The 15,871-nt window shown below is 55.0% G+C and overlaps 3 protein-coding genes across 3 annotated transcripts; all 3 read right to left on the minus strand.

Moving 5' to 3' along the window:
- Positions 1-633: 633 nt before the first annotated feature.
- On the minus strand, positions 634-1,818 carry E0L32_004617 (uncharacterized protein; the record flags this gene model as incomplete). Its single annotated transcript, XM_031139048.1, has 2 exons — positions 634-1,302; positions 1,354-1,818. The coding sequence occupies 2 exons, from the start codon at positions 1,816-1,818 to the stop codon at positions 634-636; spliced, it is 1,134 nt and encodes a 377-aa protein (XP_030997051.1).
- Positions 1,819-4,892: 3,074 nt separating this feature from the next.
- E0L32_004618 (uncharacterized protein) lies at positions 4,893-6,056 on the minus strand (the record flags this gene model as incomplete). The annotated part of the gene is made up of 3 exons (XM_031139049.1): positions 4,893-4,983; positions 5,054-5,464; positions 5,683-6,056. 3 exons carry the CDS (start codon positions 6,054-6,056, stop codon positions 4,893-4,895), a joined length of 876 nt encoding a protein of 291 aa, XP_030997052.1.
- A 7,738-nt stretch (positions 6,057-13,794) lies between these two features.
- On the minus strand, positions 13,795-15,762 carry E0L32_004619 (uncharacterized protein; the record flags this gene model as incomplete). The annotated part of the gene is made up of 3 exons (XM_031139050.1): positions 13,795-14,642; positions 14,695-15,567; positions 15,621-15,762. 3 exons carry the CDS (start codon positions 15,760-15,762, stop codon positions 13,795-13,797), a joined length of 1,863 nt encoding a protein of 620 aa, XP_030997053.1.
- Positions 15,763-15,871: the final 109 nt, after the last annotated feature.

The following is a 15,871-nucleotide window of genomic DNA, read 5'->3' on the forward strand; positions in this document are numbered from 1 at the left end:
TGCCATCAGAACGGTTGTCATGACGTTGCTCGATGATCGCTAAGGTCCCCGGGTCGCGGGAAGAATCGGGGGCGGGCATCATGTCCCAGACTGGTCTGATCCAGGTTCTCGTAGGAGCTAAATCTTTCTTGCTGATGGTTTGCAGAGGTTGAAACTTGAAAAAGACTTGTGCGCTTAGTAGCAAGGAAACACGGCACGATACGCCATACTTAAAACCTCAGGTCGCTGTCTTATATTGAGAGTAAGATGTCTTTGCAGAGGAAACATTGGAGACATACATTATGAATAATTGTCCGTGGCGGATCACGGCTGACATGTTCACGCTCTGGCAAGTTCATAGGACTGACAAGTTCACGCCTCTGGCATGTTCACGCTCTGGCCTGTTCACGCTCTGGCATGTTCACGGCTCTAACATGGTCATGCCTTTGATATGTTCACGCCACATGGTCATGACTCTGCCAAGCATAGACCAGCTGCAATTCATCTCAACAGCGAATCGTCAGAGCAATGATTTATGTTGGCAGCAAAGCGCCAATATACTTGGCAGAACTAGTGGTGCCAGGTAAAGGTCAATAGCTTGGTAAAGATCATTGTGCGAATTAATTAGAAGAGCTCCTCAGACTAGGTCCTGTATTAATTATACGCGTAGTACTCGTTTGCGTAGACCATCGTCTTCTTAGCCGCATCGTCCTTCCACCTCACCGACACGAGATCTGCCGTGGGCCGCTCCTGGGTCGTAAACTCGATACCGAGCTCGTTGTGCAGGATCTCAATCGCCCGCTGCATCTCTGGTGGCGCGCTCCATATCTCGACCGTCTCGAGCTGCCATCGTGCGGCCTCGTTGATCGCAGACTTGATCAGGGCTGTCAATCCCGAGATGGTGCTCCCTTGGTCGTATCTATCCAACGGGAGCCTTACCCTCTGGATAAGGAGCCTCCGCTTGAGGAAACTGTGATGCCAGTAGACCCAGGTACCCAGTGGGTTGCACTTGGCGCCTTTGACTTCTGGAGGGACCCCGGCGGCCCAGGTGCCGATGTACTCGGCTTTGGCGTGCTGCAGCCCGAGGATTTCGGGGGTGGGCAGCACGCAGATGGCCGTCTCGCCATGTGCGAGGTCGAGCTGGTCGAATTCTTCCCGTACAGATTTGACGTCTCGCGTAGAGAGGTCCGACACGCAATCGTTGTGTACCTCCCACGCGGTCATCAGGTCGAGCTGCTCCCATGGGAGCCCCTTCTTCACCTGCAGTATGGTCTTGGTTTCCTTGCGAGCATTTGCGAGTTGCCAGCCCATCTTAGCATAGTACTGTGCGCCTAGTCAGCAGGGCCCTCAGGAACGACAAGAATCCGAACTCACCTCTCCGACAGCCGAGTAGAGCACACTTGCGACGGCTTCACCGGGCCCATCCAGCCACTTGGCCAACTGTTCCATCATGAACGCTGCAATACCCTGCCGACGGTACGCGCCGTCGCTTACGACAGCAGCCACACAGTATGCTTTCTCCTCTGTGGTCTTGTAGCCCCGGATTGGCTGCTTCTCCCGGACCAAAACCGGCCGGCGTATCGTCTTGCACGTAGCAAAGACCTTGGCGGGCTTGTCAGCGCGATACACGCACCACTGGCGTAGACCTCCATCGCGGGTGAGTGGCTGGGTCGCGAATAGTCTCTCGTACTCGAGGAACTTCTCCCGGTCGATGCCTTTTCCCCAGGCGGAGAACACGAGCTCCGCGCACGGAATCAGCTGCTCCGGAGTTGCCTCGCCAAATAATGCTGTGACGGACTCGCCGTCCGGGCCACGAATTGTGATCTCTGCAGGAGACATATGGAATTCGTGAAGGCTTCAGATCTTGAAATGTTGGCTTTCCTAGTACTAGTCTACCTCTTTTCTTTTGCAGAACGGACGGAGACACAATTGAACAGAAATCACGGAGTTCGGCGTTTCAACACATCGGTCTGTATGCGAGATTGGCCCCACACGTATTCGTCAGCCGATGCCACAACGGGCATCTGGTGTCAACAACAGTTAGGCAGCCCCAGTTATGGCTACGGGTTTTATTACGAGGCAATTGTTGTCAGCTGATACATCGATGAGTCTCGTCCCCTTTTGGATAGAGATTACACGGATCCAGCCATGCTATGGAACTGGGCACTGATGTTGGTTTCAGATGAAAATGGTATGCCTGTTTGGGATTGATTAAACGAAGTGAGACCGAGACTGAAAGCAACAAAACGATGTTGTGCCAAACTGCTCTGATGCCAACTTGTATTGCGGCAATGAATGAAAGGGCCCTGGACATGCCTTGCCTTGCCAATATGTTGTCGCATGATTTGCACGAGTAAAGGAAATGTGCTGACAATGAGGCCTGCTGAAAGAACTTCGTTCCAGTCCTAGGCGAAGTTAATTAAAGAGTAAGTACAATGATGAGTTGCATCTTGGGAGAGTGGAATAGATCGTGCTCATGTTGTGCAAGAGTGTCATGGAGTTTAGTCTTAAAGAATATCAATGACTAGCTCTATCCTTTCGCTGAACCTCAAGTCTCCCAATGAAACCATATCATACTCCTGCGATCTCCAGTGGCCGACTTGACAGTTTACTAATCCTTTGACACCGTCTTCGCCTTCAACATATCATTTAGGAATTTGAATTCCAAGACTCTATAGAAAGCCTAAGGTGATCTGTGAGGGTTCCATCGGGATAAACTCATGGGTTAAGCAAGCAATATCCGCGTACGAGGGGTTTTCTTTGCCCAACCCCTGGCCTCTGTTTGGCAACTGGAGTTGTGAAAGCATCATCCGCATATCATTCATTCATTCACATGCGACAAAAAGAATTGTCTGTTCACATCAAATACAACAGCAAACCCCTAGTGAGCAAATTGTGAGGCGGACAAGTTGAGTTGCTTGGGATTAGCCGTTGCCCTTGCTGTTTCAACAAGCCCGGGTCCAAGATCCTCGTCAGGTAGCAGCCATGTACTTGACCAGGTCAACATTATCAAAGACAAAAGTTACTATTTGATATTTTCTGAAAGAGCGGCTAGTCAGTCAATCTATGATGTTTTTGGTTACTGGGAAGCATCACAGTGTCTTAAACATGGACACATTGTCCTCCTAACCGTGGGTAGAAGCAGTGCAGGAGCAGGTTGACTTTTCCCTAGTGAGAATTTTCCTGATGGTTTTGATGAGAAGGGGAAGAGAATGATGTCTCGGTATCGTTCTCTAGGTGAAATGAATAAGAAGATGATTGCATACATTATCATGCATTGTTGACTTAACTGTGAAATTCATGGCAGCTTTTAGATTAACCCAGGTAGCTCTTTGCCAGACCATCAATACCATTGGAGGTGACTTGCTACAGTTGCAATTCTTAACTGGCATTACATAAAGAGGTAGGTACATCAGTCCGGCAGGTTACTTTTCTTTTCCAAACTCACTTGAGGCAAGGGCTGGCGAGCACGGGCATTGCTCTCGTCCAGTCCCACCTTTTCCCCAGAGCTTGGCAAACAGCCACAAAACCGCCGCTAGGTATTTGAGTACAGCAAGCCATGGCTGCCTGTCCCCGTTGACCTTCAGCCCACGCCCAACAATTCCGTCCTCGTCCTCAACCTTGCTTCTTTTCTCACAAATTGCCATGGCGACAAGACAAAAAAAAACCATTGATCACCAAGCGGAAGCCGGACTCCTGTTGATCTGGTCTGGAATAGATCAATGGCTATGGGCACAAAGGTAAGGAAATCCTTTCAAGCCCCATAATACTACACCCGAGGTCCCGGAAGTCAACACCCGGAATTGATTTCAGGAGGCGGCACTAGTCCCGGCGACGGCTCCCATAACATAACCAATCCCCCGTATTTGCTTGGTTTGCCAACTACCTCAGTTTGCTCCTTTCCAAAAGCCATGCGCAAGCCATTACGTGGGCGCTCAGAGTCGCACCCAGCATCCAGAGAACGGGTGCTGACCGGGAATCAGTGCAACATCTCCAGGAGGACGGACGAGCGACAAATCGCTGAGGGGGTTGCTTCCGCCTCATCCCTCATCTCCTCAAGACACCGCTCATCCACGAATCTGGATACACACGCAAAAGTCCAGCAAAAGTCCAGCACGCTTCAACCTGTCCACAGCTTGTCTCGGCATCATTTCAAGGCTCGTCATGTCGAACGGCAAGTCGGTCGGTCGATCGACGGATGTACAGGCGCAGTCACCGCCAAAAGTCTGTCTGACATGACTGTCACGTAGCTTCAGTTGCACCTGCGGCACCGAGAGCAGCACAAACGCAGGGTTCGCGCAGCCCAGCCACGACAATCTCGCCTTGCACGCGACGCAACGCAGCACAAGAGCAGCAGAACGAAACACTACACGGCCCAGGGGCACGAATCACAGGCTGTCCCGAACGGGACATTTGAATTAGACACTATTATGGTGGTTTACGACGCAAAAGTTAAGAGGCCGATATCAACCTCAATGACCCCATACCGTGCACCACACGTTTTGCATTGCACACACCGGTGTAAGTAATGATATTTTTTTTGTATCCCAGTTTGTCGTTGTCGAAAAACGAGAGTCATATCGACGAAAGTAAAAAGAAGAGCCGAGCCGAGAGACTAGAGGTGAAACTCTTGATCCCCCAGTGCGGCAAACCAGATATCCACAGACTAACACACCCCGATCAAGGTATCATTTGGTATAGTGCAGGTGTGCGTCGACCTCCTGTGTCTAGAACAAAAGGTCTGAACAAGGTGCCGAGCGCAACACCGAACAGAGTGGTATGTCATGGGCTCAAAGTCAAAAGAGACGGGCGAATGGGGTGCCAAATCGACGAGGACGCCAGCGACAAAGACACAGCAAAGGAGGACCAAATCGCTTCGACGAAACCACGATGCAGCAACGAGGGGAAGCAGCTTAGGCAGTCTCGCGCTCGGTCTTGACTCTGGCCTCGCGGCCCTTGTCGGACCATGGGAAGTGGAAGACGGGGATGATGAAGAAGGAGTTGCTGTGGGAGGAAGTGTCAGTCAGCGGAGGGGATTCTTCCCAAAACATGGCAAACATTGTTGACTACTGACCTAGTATCGGCAATACCGGCAAAGGCGTTGTACCACGCGAGGAAGGCGGCCAGCATGCCAAAGCCGCCGCCGGCCTTCTGCAGCGTCTTGCTGGACGAGGCCGCGCCGTTGTTGGCAGCGTAGTCGCTGCAGGCGAGCATGAGGAAGGCCAGGTCGAGCGTGAAGAAGAGCATGAAGAACATGACGGTCGACCGGAGGGTGCAAAGAAGCAGGATCGTGGTGAAGATGAACCAGCCGGTCAGGAAGAAGCCGAGTACCGAGTTCCACTGGTTCGGGTCCGAGGTGCCGCCAGCCTTCACGTAGACATCGTGCAGGCCCCAGTTGGGGGTGAGGAGGATGCCGTACGCGATCCAGAAGCCTCCGTACGAGGAGAGCGCAGTGGCACCGAAGGTGTTGCCGACGGCCATTTCCCTAGGGAACAAACAGTGAGCATTGCTGTGCGTCTTGCATCGCGGGCTCCACACCAGCTCTTCTCTCCGCCACGGCGCATCGCGGATGACTCGCGCGCCCGACATAACAGAGCCTTCCATTGACGCTCGCCCGAAGGCGACTTTGCGCCGGAAAAAAAAAACGGAGAGGAACAGAGCCGGCTGGGACCAACCAAAACTCTTTACGGGAAGCAAACTTACCACATGCCGGCCAGGAGTTGGACGAGACCGCCATAGCCGAAAGCCAGGGGGACGGCGATGTTGGGGGTGGAGACGCCGCGGGCGCCGAGGTTGACGCAAGACAGGACAAAGGTGGTCAGGGCGAAAGCGGACAGGCCCAGGGGCGCCGGATTGGCGAACTTGCGGTGCTCGGTGGGCCGGTACAGGCCGGGCTGGAACTCACCACCGAAGGCGGGCAGGCGGCCCTCGTTGCCGGCGTGGGCGTGGAACAGCGGGTTGCCGCCGTAGTCGTAGCGGGCGGCGGCCTGGGCGCCGTTGGGTCCCGTGGCGGTGTGGCCGGTGGTGTGGGCAACGTCGTCCTTCTCCACCGGCGGCGTGGTCTCGTGGGTGGCCATGTCTGCTGCTGACGAGAGAGGGATGTCCTCGAGCTCGAAGATGTGCTGTACGGGCGAGGGTGGTCGAGAAAGTCGTCTGCTGGTCCTATATCCCCGTTGATGGTCGGCGTCAGATACTATCTTTGACGACGATGTGTTCAAGGGATTCGCCGGTAGGAGAGTGTGTCTGTGGGAAACAAGAGAGGAGGAGACAGAAGAGCTCGAGGTGGTGGAGGAGGGTGGGAGGTTTGAGGCTTGATATAGGTGGAAACGGGGGTGATCTTTCCACACACACACACGGGGTAAGGATGGATGGAGAAATTGGAAAAAGGAGGGTAGCACTGGGGGGGAGTATGCTAAATGCAAGGATATGGAGATGGGATGGGGATGGACGTGTGGAAGGCAGCTTTTTAAGTGACGGGGATTGGGGTTCAGACCAGGTCCCCGTGTGGGTGGGTGGCATTCACCTGGGGACAGAATGTTCACGACCAGGGTGGTCTCACGTACCGTGGGCCGAGTTTTACTGCGGAGAGAAGCTGCGGGCACCTGCTGCCTCTGGGGTATTGTTCAGAGAACGTGTGTGTGTGTGTGTGTGTGTGTGCAACAGGGAAGTATTCACGTTGAATTGGCGCGGATTGGAGGATTCGTGGACGGGAGAGAAGAGCGAGGAGAGGAGGGACAATGGGCGAGTAAGAGCTTGGTCATTCAAGTACTCCGTATTCCCGGAGCTTCGAGACTAAGAGGGAATGATGGGCCCATCATTCACCACCACCTACAACAGACACACACACACGCACACACACACGTTCACTGGCTGGTACGAACAATCATCCACTGGGATGGGGGACCCGTCGAACAGTGACCAAAAAATAAAAACGGGGAAAGCCAGCCGGAGCTTGCGGGCGCGGCGTGCGGGTTGGCGTCGCGAAGAGCGAGCGACATGGAGCGAGTGGATGCATGATGCAGACAGATGACGGGGTGGGAGCTCTGCTTAACCTTTGGAGCTACACCTCTCATCTCTAGACTCTCTCTCACACACACGCAGGGTTGTCAATTGTCAAATTCTCTGTCACCGTCCACACGCAGCACCGTCCCCATGCAGAGGATATAATAGCAGGCTGCTATCGAAGCCAAGACCTGGAGATGGTACCAGGCTGGTACTTGTACAAGAGAAGCGGGATTGATCCACGCACCCCCGACCACCCCCGACACACAGAGCATCGAGCGGAGGAGCAATGAGGAGGAGGGAGACAGACATGGATGGGAGGAGAGTGGGAGACCGAAACAGAGAATGGCAGAAGAAGCGCCGCAAAAGTGGGCTGCTAAATTATGGGCCCCATGGGAAGGGAAAAAAGGTTAAAATCGCTAAAATCACCAACAATAAAAATACCTGTACCTTAGCTACAAGTACATACCCAAAGCGGCCGGGCGATGGTCCCGGAAGCGAGGGGGGAAATGAAATATACCTTACCTGAGGTAGGTAACTACTGGTTGAACGCTGTTCAGAAACAGCAGGCGATTCAGTTCATCAGCCAGTGCAGCCAGCCATCCGGAAACAGACGACACACAAAGAGACCAGCCAGGGAGTTGGCGGCAGAGAGTGAGGAGATACGAAGCTACCAATGACGAGTGACAAGCGCCCTAATTGCGTGCCACGCTGATCATCATGAATCAAGTACCGGGCGAGTCACTCTGGTGCCAGTGCCAGTGCCAGTGCCAGTGCCAGTCCCGTTCTGCTGCTGCTACCGCTTGGCTGGCACCTTGGCCCGCCAGCCAAGCGGTGATGCAAATCCATTTCAAGGCCGCTGTGGTAGCAATGCTAGCACACACACACATTGCCAGATCTGGAACACACCACGCAGAGATGCTGCTCTGGTACCTAGTTACCCTCCATCCGTTAATCCGCCCGAGGGCCAGGGCTCTAGGACCCTGTTGCGAGATGGTGGACATGGTGGCGCACTCTTGACACCCACGATTCAGGGCTTTCTCTTCCCATCATATCAGCTGTCGCACCATCGCACAGCCTGCCCAGCGAGGCCAGATTCCCCCCATGTCGGCCGCCGAACGCCTCATCGAACGATCCCGCACAAAAGAATCTCAATCCAACCCACTCTTTCTTTTCCTGGGGGTGAAGACGCCTGGGGCCTGATCCGCCGGCAAGCCAATCTCCTTATCCCCGGATGCCCAGGCCGAGATGCTACCACGGGATCCCCGTTGAAGAGACAAAGCCGGTGCAGAGCCATTGACCCTTGCTGTTGGTCGCTTTTGGCCTTTTCTGGGCGAGCTGGGCACTCTGGGGTAGCTCCGGGGGGAGGGGGGGTGCCCGGTACAGCTGCGACATCTCTAATCTACTCCGTACTGATCATACCAGTTTGTGGTTCTCGAGACCCCGTGAAGTGTCAAGCCGCATGATGAGGGGGCTGAAGAGTCGCAATGTCGCTGCACCAGCTCGTTTCGTGCCACAATGAGTGAAGTTTGGGTCATTCCAAATTCCCCTATTGGAGCTGTCTCGGCCCAGCGCGAGCTATGAAGTCATCCATCTCGAAATGACTACCTAGAACGATCGTTCAATGACTGGTTGGCTTACTTGACTTGGCTGCTTTGGGATGCTGGTCGCCGCGAGAGCCGGAGCCGCTGGGATGCGACTCAGCAGGCAGAGATGAGCACCACAGTTCGAGGCGTTGATCATCACCGCACTAGACGTCACTGGCAGCGCTGACAGTCTTCAAAATCTGGGGTACGCCGCTCGCAGATTGGCTCAAGCTTCCGAGCTATTGGGAATCGTGACCTGCCGCTTTCCAGATGTGACGAATCAAATGCATTTGTTTCGTCGACTGCTCTCCCTCTGCTGCTATCGCCGACAGGAATGGCGATCTTCTTCTGCTCCGTCTTTGGTGTCTCCATCGCTACTGTAACTCTGTTGTCACGAACACCATTCCCGACCCCGCTACACGGGTGGGCATTTCTGTCCATCACCGGCGAGTCGATCGCAGCGCCGCGGATGGGTTGGTCATTGCAGGCGCGGTGTTCCTGTCCACACTCCGCCGGGCCCTTGCCTGGCCGACCGCCACTGAGCTCCTCGGCTTCTCCACCCTGGGCAGAGACCTCGACATGCCTCTTTGCCTCACTAAATAAAGTGCTGTACGTACGTCTGCGGTACAGGTGTTCTTCGAGTTGTCCCGCCTGTGCGGCCGTGGCGGCTGCAGGGCGGGTGACTCGGCCAGGAAAGCCACATGGCAACAGAACGACTTAGTGACCGCTGGCGCTTTACGACACGCCAAGAGCCTGAGCGCCGTCATCCTCACGACCGTCCGAGGATGTCAAATCGGTTGTCTGCTCTTGGCTGGCAGTGCGTTCCCTGCTTCTCAACAGACTTTAGGGGCTGGGCGCACGCGTTTTCCCCCTTTGTTTTGCCCAGCAGCACAGGGGTGTGTGCGAGAGCAGAAGTAATTCCCGTTGTGGAGCGCGCTTGGCACACAATCATCCAGACATCGCATGACGATCAAAGTAGCGTGGTCAGCACCTATTAGCGCCCATTGTTTGTTTCCCACTGCCGGACTTTCTTGCCTTGGCCTTCAGAAGCAGCCAAAGCCAGTAAGAGCGTTTCACTTCGCCGAGCCCTCTCGCCCGGCTTGGCCTCAACCTCAGTGGTTGACAAGAGTCTGTGAGCATCAAGGTCTTGGGCTTGGTCGTCTGGGCCACCGGTGCGGAAGAGTCGGTACCAGACGAGAGTCTTCTTGGCCTGCTACTACTTGTACGCAACATCGACGACAAACGACAAACAGAAGCACATGATGGACTAGGTACCTAGCATGCTACCTAGCCTGTCAGCGAGCTAGGTACAGAGCAATGTGCTTAGACGAATCCACTGTAGGCACTAGAAACAGCCACTGGAATTCCCATGGAGGTGCTTTTTGTTCTAGAATGCGCTTAGTGCACAAGAGAAATCTGCCGTGCTCGTTTGCCGGCTTCACGCTTGGCGGCCAAGCTCAGGCCATTTCCTGCCCCAGTACACAAGCAAAAGAACTTTGCTGTAAGCGTGCTGCTGGTGTTGGGAATTGCGGCTGATGGGAGACAGCCACTTGCCAAGGCCACGGGATTGAGAAGCGAACGTTCTTAGGGCTGATTTGATAATTAAGGCCAGACAACTGAAGGGATATCGACGTCGGCCTTCTTCAGGGCGTTTGAGGGCCTTGAAGAAGCGCCAACTGTTGGCAGCAGCACATGGAACTTGCTATTGACGATCGCCGGTCTGTCGTTCCTTGCAAGTACATCACAGCCGCGATGAGGCACCCTTTTGGCCACCACGCAAGAGAATCTCTAATGAAAGCAGCCATTACCTCGTCTCTTGGCTCCGGCAGTCTGGTCGGACACCTCGGCGAGGTCAACAACCATCCCAGCTCGCCGGATCCCACAATATCTCGCCTCAACAGCAAGGAAGAGGAACCCACTGACATCAGTCCTAAAGCGGCCACCGAATGGCAGTGGAGCAAGTTCACCTTGAGCCGCCGTGTGATCCGCCCCTGGCGCAGTGGCCCCGGCGCAACGGAAGTTTGGGGTTCCTCCACTGTGGCGGGGGTCTGCTCCCGCACTCTCAGGCCTCGGCAGGCTCGCTCATCTCATCGGTTGAGCACCTGGTGAACAGAAGCTATTGTACTGTGCCGCATCCTGCTACGACTTAGTGCAGCGTCATACCAAGGCTTGTCTCTCTCCGTGGCCTGCCTAGAGAGAGGCGGACGTTGGTTTTTTTTTTTTTTTTTTAACTCCTCTCTCGAAGAGGATCGTACTAGCACTAGGGGATCGAGTTCCGCCCAGGTATATGTTGCTAATACGTTTGGGGAAGGCAGAAAAAAGAAATATGCTGGCATTTACGCCACTTTCGATGACTTGGCATGCAAACAAAGACCCCCTTATGTGCATATGTGGAGAAGCTTGCTTGGAATGGACAACAGGCTACGGAGTAGGATTGGGGTTCACATGCAGTTTGGTGATGACCATGGACTCCCCTGGGAACAGCAAAAGATTGCCCACCCTTGCTTGCTAGCACCGGGAGACAGTTCATACTGTTTGAAGCATCCCAAAGCAGCGGCGTGAAACCACTGCAACGGCGATTCCAAACGATGCTGACAGGCAGGCAAGAAGCGTCCATTTGGGCAAAAGATCGACTGTTTAACGAAGTCAAGTATCAATAAGAAAACGGACCCTTAGAGTTCCGTCAGTCGCAACTGCAACACCTCGCTGGGCTGCTCACTCCACGTAGATGGATGACCTGCATGCTGTACCAGCAACCATCTAATCAGGGTCCGCGTTGCTAAACGAGATATATTAACCAGAGAATCTCGCCTTGGGCCCCTAGCGGGTCCGGGACTACAGAAGCTCTCACGCACATGCCTTGTGCTTTATCAGCCTTTACGATATATTGACGGCAGCCCGTCACAAGGAACCAGCAGGACGCGTTGGGGTTTCCTCCAATAGAGTTCGAGGGGTCTGGGGTTCCGTCCTGCGATGCGTGAGACTGTTTTCTCGTTCATCAGGCTTGTTCTTGACGATGCAACCCTCCCTCAACCCCCTGGCATCCAACACTTGGAAGCTGTCGCGGCCAATAAGACATCCCGGTGAGCAGCATGCACCCTCCTTGAGGAATTGCCAGTCCGTGGCCGCCACGAGGCAACGAAGGATGTTGGGACACCTGCTTGTACCTGTAAGTTTTCGAAAAACCCCGACAAATGGGACGGGAGAGAAATGCTATGAGTGAGCACCTACCGGCCTACACTGCATCCGCCGATATACCTCTTGCATTATGAATGTCTAGTTAACATTCTTTCCCACTGCTGGTTCTGGGCAAACGCGCGATGTCATAACCAGACGTGCCAGACTGCTTCCTGCAAAAAGAATGAATACCCCATGTCGACAGTGCTTCTCCACTCATGCTCAAATCCCTATGAAGCCAGGAGCCGGGAGGCAGCTAGGTACCTCACCTTCTTCTACAGACGCACCCCTCTCGATCTCTCTCCCCCGCATGGAGCGTCTGGCTGCATCCGCCAACCTGTGTGTACCTACCGACTCTTGCAATTACCATTTAGGCATTTCCATTTACCCGAGACATGCGTAGAAGCCTTTGCTGACAGCCGCAGACCGTCATGTGGGAGCTATTGGCGAATGAATGAGATTATGCCACCATGCCTGGGAACGACGAGCTTCTTGGCCGACCGTGGATACGACGCTGGTGAGCCATCTCGCTGCAACGCAAGGAGCAGAAAAGGGGCAATCATCATGAGCATCACCTCTTGGGTGTTGGTGCCGAATGACGAGACGTGTCGACTGTTTTGGCTACCCCAAAACTCTCTTCTCACCAGACCACCCCATGCCTAACATCTTTCGCTACCTACTCCGTACCTAACGTAAGAAAGTACTTCAAAGACATGGGCGAAAAGCGCCCGTTTCACCCCATCCTTCAATCCACCACCCCGGCCGTTTTTAGGCGGGCTTCACGGGCCGTCATCGCCAAGCCTCGGCCGCTTTTATTGCACCATCCACCATCCCCTGCCCGCATGCTGCTGTTGGGCTGGCTCGAGCGGCTTTGTTGTGCGAACCCCAGCCAGGCCAACCGCATCCTCATTTGCCTGGGCTGGTCGGTTCCCAGCAGGGCAGTAGCGCGACTTAATTCCCAGCGGCGTGGTAAATTCTGCCGGCGGGCGAGCAAGTGTGCGACAGCAAATTTCGGCGTTTACGGTGCAGGGTGGAGCGTCAAATCTCGGGTCTTTTCCATCTTTTGATTTCTCTGGAACTTCGTACGTACAAGTACAATAGTAGGGTGTTGCATTCGCGGTTATTGGGCATCTGTTAGATGTCTCATATCCCCAGGCCCTTGTAACAAACCAGGGTCCTCTTCTCGACTTATACTTTTAGGTGCGCATGCGTACGTATTGTGCTTCCATCCCGTCTCAAACATATTTGGCTAGGTATGATAGATGCTCGTCTCGCGCGTCCGTAGTAGATCGTTGCGCGGCTGCTCAGGGCAGTAGGCAGGGCCGTCTCGCGTGCGAAAACTCAGCGGCTCAATCGCCATGGGCCCCTTGAGCTTCACACCCGTCCCCTGCTTTACCGCAACTGAGGCTCGTACGTTGAAGATACAGACCTTTGGGGTCACTATTTTGGGGGCACTAGTCACTGTCTGTGCATACTTTTGCATGGTATTGGCTGCAACCCAACCAGTAGTCGATGTCTGTGCTCCCTCCCATGTGGAAATAAGTTAGCAGATAGGATGATCTGCGAAGGGACCTGGTGAGCATCGGAAGGAGCGGTTACCGAAGGATCTGGAGGCTGAAACATGTGGCCAACACGCGCAGAGAATGTGCTTCCAGAACGATCCAGGAGCTGAGGGAGCACCAAGATGGGTGGTGCTCCTGTAGATCAATTGCCGGTTGAGAAACACATTAGTGAGGCTCGTGGTTGCGACTGAGGCTTAAGTGTCGTGATAGTCACATCTTTGATATCATGTCGCTCCTCCTTGGGCCGTGCTGGCAGAAGCTTCTTTCAAATTGTAACGTGAAGTGCATACTGTGGCTGGCATTGACAAGCACCTTACGACGACTGTGATTATGATTTCTATACATCGCACGTTCTGCTCGGCCTTCACCGCAAGGCCAGGCATAAAGATATGGGATGATATTTCCATACATTCCTTCTTTGCTTTGAATCTTTAAACTGAATAAAAAATGTCTTCGTATGTAAGAGCCACGACTTAACGATACCAATATCATGCACTCTTCATAATGTCCTCAGCAATCTTCTCTGCAAGCGCGTACACCGCCGACTGAGGATGACCGGGCATGGAAAATGGAAATGCACTCGCGTCCACGACTCGCAGGCCGTCAACCCCAAACACTCTGCCGTGGCTGTCCACCACGGCCTTGCCCTCCTCGACGTCCTCGGCCTTGCCCATGGCGCACGTAGAGCATGCGTGCCAGATCGGGCTCGCGTTCTGGCGTATGTACTCGCGCATCTGCTTATCTGTTTGCACCCCCGGGCTAGGTAGCAACTCCTTGCCGACCCGGTGCTGCCGCGCCACCGGCGTATTCCAAATGTCGTTGCGCAGGCGCTTTAGCCCGGCCAGCGCGAGCTCGAGGTCGGCGTCGTCGGCAAACCAGCCGAGGTCGATGACGGGCGGGTCCGCCGCGTCGCGCGACGAGATGGTCACGCTGCCGCGGCTGAAGGGCAGAGGCATGACGACGGCCACTGTGGCTATGGTGGTCAGATTGGGGCCGACGAAGCTGCCGGTGATGTACTCGAGCTCGGGCACATCCTCGGGCCAGGAGGAAAGTTTCGCGAGGGTCTCACTGCGGAGGCCTGAGCGGTAGCTCGGCGGGACGCGCTCGGCGGCCAGGAAGCCGGCGGCCGAGCTGTAGGGCCCGGAGGCATCGGTAAAGTACTGCTCGAGATACCGAGGAGCCGTAGCCGGGTCGGCGGTGAGGACCTGCCCTGAGGTGGTATCGGCTTGATAGGAGACGAAGATCTGGATGGGATCCCACAGGTTCTGGCCGACGCCTGGCAGATCAGCTACGACGGGAATGGAGAGGGATTGTAGAGTTGATACAGGGCCGACACCTTACGCAGTTAATCAGACAGCTCAATGTGTATAGCCTCAGTTTGTCCTTACCAGAGACCAGGAGCAATTGTGGGGAGTGAAAGACGCCAGCAGATACGACGACCTCCTTTCTCGCCAAGATCGTGTAGTCCAGGCCGGCTGTGTTGACCGACACACCCGTCGCCTTGGGCAGGCTCGCTGTGTCAAAGAGTATGTTTTTTGCGAGAGTGTGGGTGTACACGATGAGGTTCGTCTCCTCGATGGCCTCTCTGAGAAAGCTGGTCTCGGCTGACGACCGCGTCGCCCGCTCGGGATCGATCGTCGACGGCACCCACGCCCCCTGGCCGACCAACGATCCGCTCACGAAACCTTCGTCACTGAGCGGCAAACCAGCCTGCCCCACTGCCTTGGCCATCCATGCCAGCGTCGGATCGACCCAGTTGTTCCACGACACCTGCATTGGCCCGCCGGCGGGATCGAAGGCTGAACGGTCGTACACCACGGGCGCCGCCGTCGAGTTGCGCTTGGCCAGGTCCGGGGGCGTCAGATGCACCGACCTCTTCAGAAAGGGGAGCATGGCGTCCCATTCATAGCTGTCATCGCCGACAATCTCGGCCCACCGCTCGTACGCGCCACGCGTGGACCGGATGTAGCTCATCGTGTTGATGGCGGATGACCCGCCGAGCGTCTTGCCCTGCGCGTAGTGAATACGGCGGCCTGCGGCGCCGACAACAGGCTCTGTGACGAGGGACCAGTCAGCCAGGGGCTGTGGGAGAAAGGTCTCTGCAGGGTCGAGAAATGCGAGCCCTGTCAGGGAGAGAAGTGGCACAACGCTAGCATTGCCTGTCTCGACCTCGTAGAAGCCGCCGGCCTCGATAATGGCGACGGAAGCGTGAGCTGCGAGTCGTCGGGCCAGAGTCAGGCCGGCCGTGCCGCCGCCAACGACTGGGGTTGTGTGTGAGCAGGTCAATTGGGTGATGCGAGCTGAAAGGACGTACCAACATAGTCGTAAGTACTATTGACTCCGGGATAGCCGAAAGCTGTAGAAAACAGCCTGTGCTGGCTCCTAGAGGACGAGGACTCGGCGGCCGCAGAGCAAAGTGCCGTGACCGCAGCCACCAACAGGCCTGAGCTTCGCATTGTTTCGGGTGTATCAAGACGTGCGTTGCCAAGTCCCGTGCAAATAGCAGTCTCGAGCTTCAGCCGTTAGAATGCGCAAGAGCTAAGGACATGGACCTCAAGGACCAAC

This window comes from Thyridium curvatum (assembly GCF_004353045.1).
Source record: "Thyridium curvatum strain D216 chromosome Unknown NODE_22_length_467593_cov_81.276643, whole genome shotgun sequence".
In the NCBI taxonomy this organism is placed as follows: Eukaryota; Fungi; Ascomycota; class Sordariomycetes; order Thyridiales; family Thyridiaceae; genus Thyridium; species Thyridium curvatum.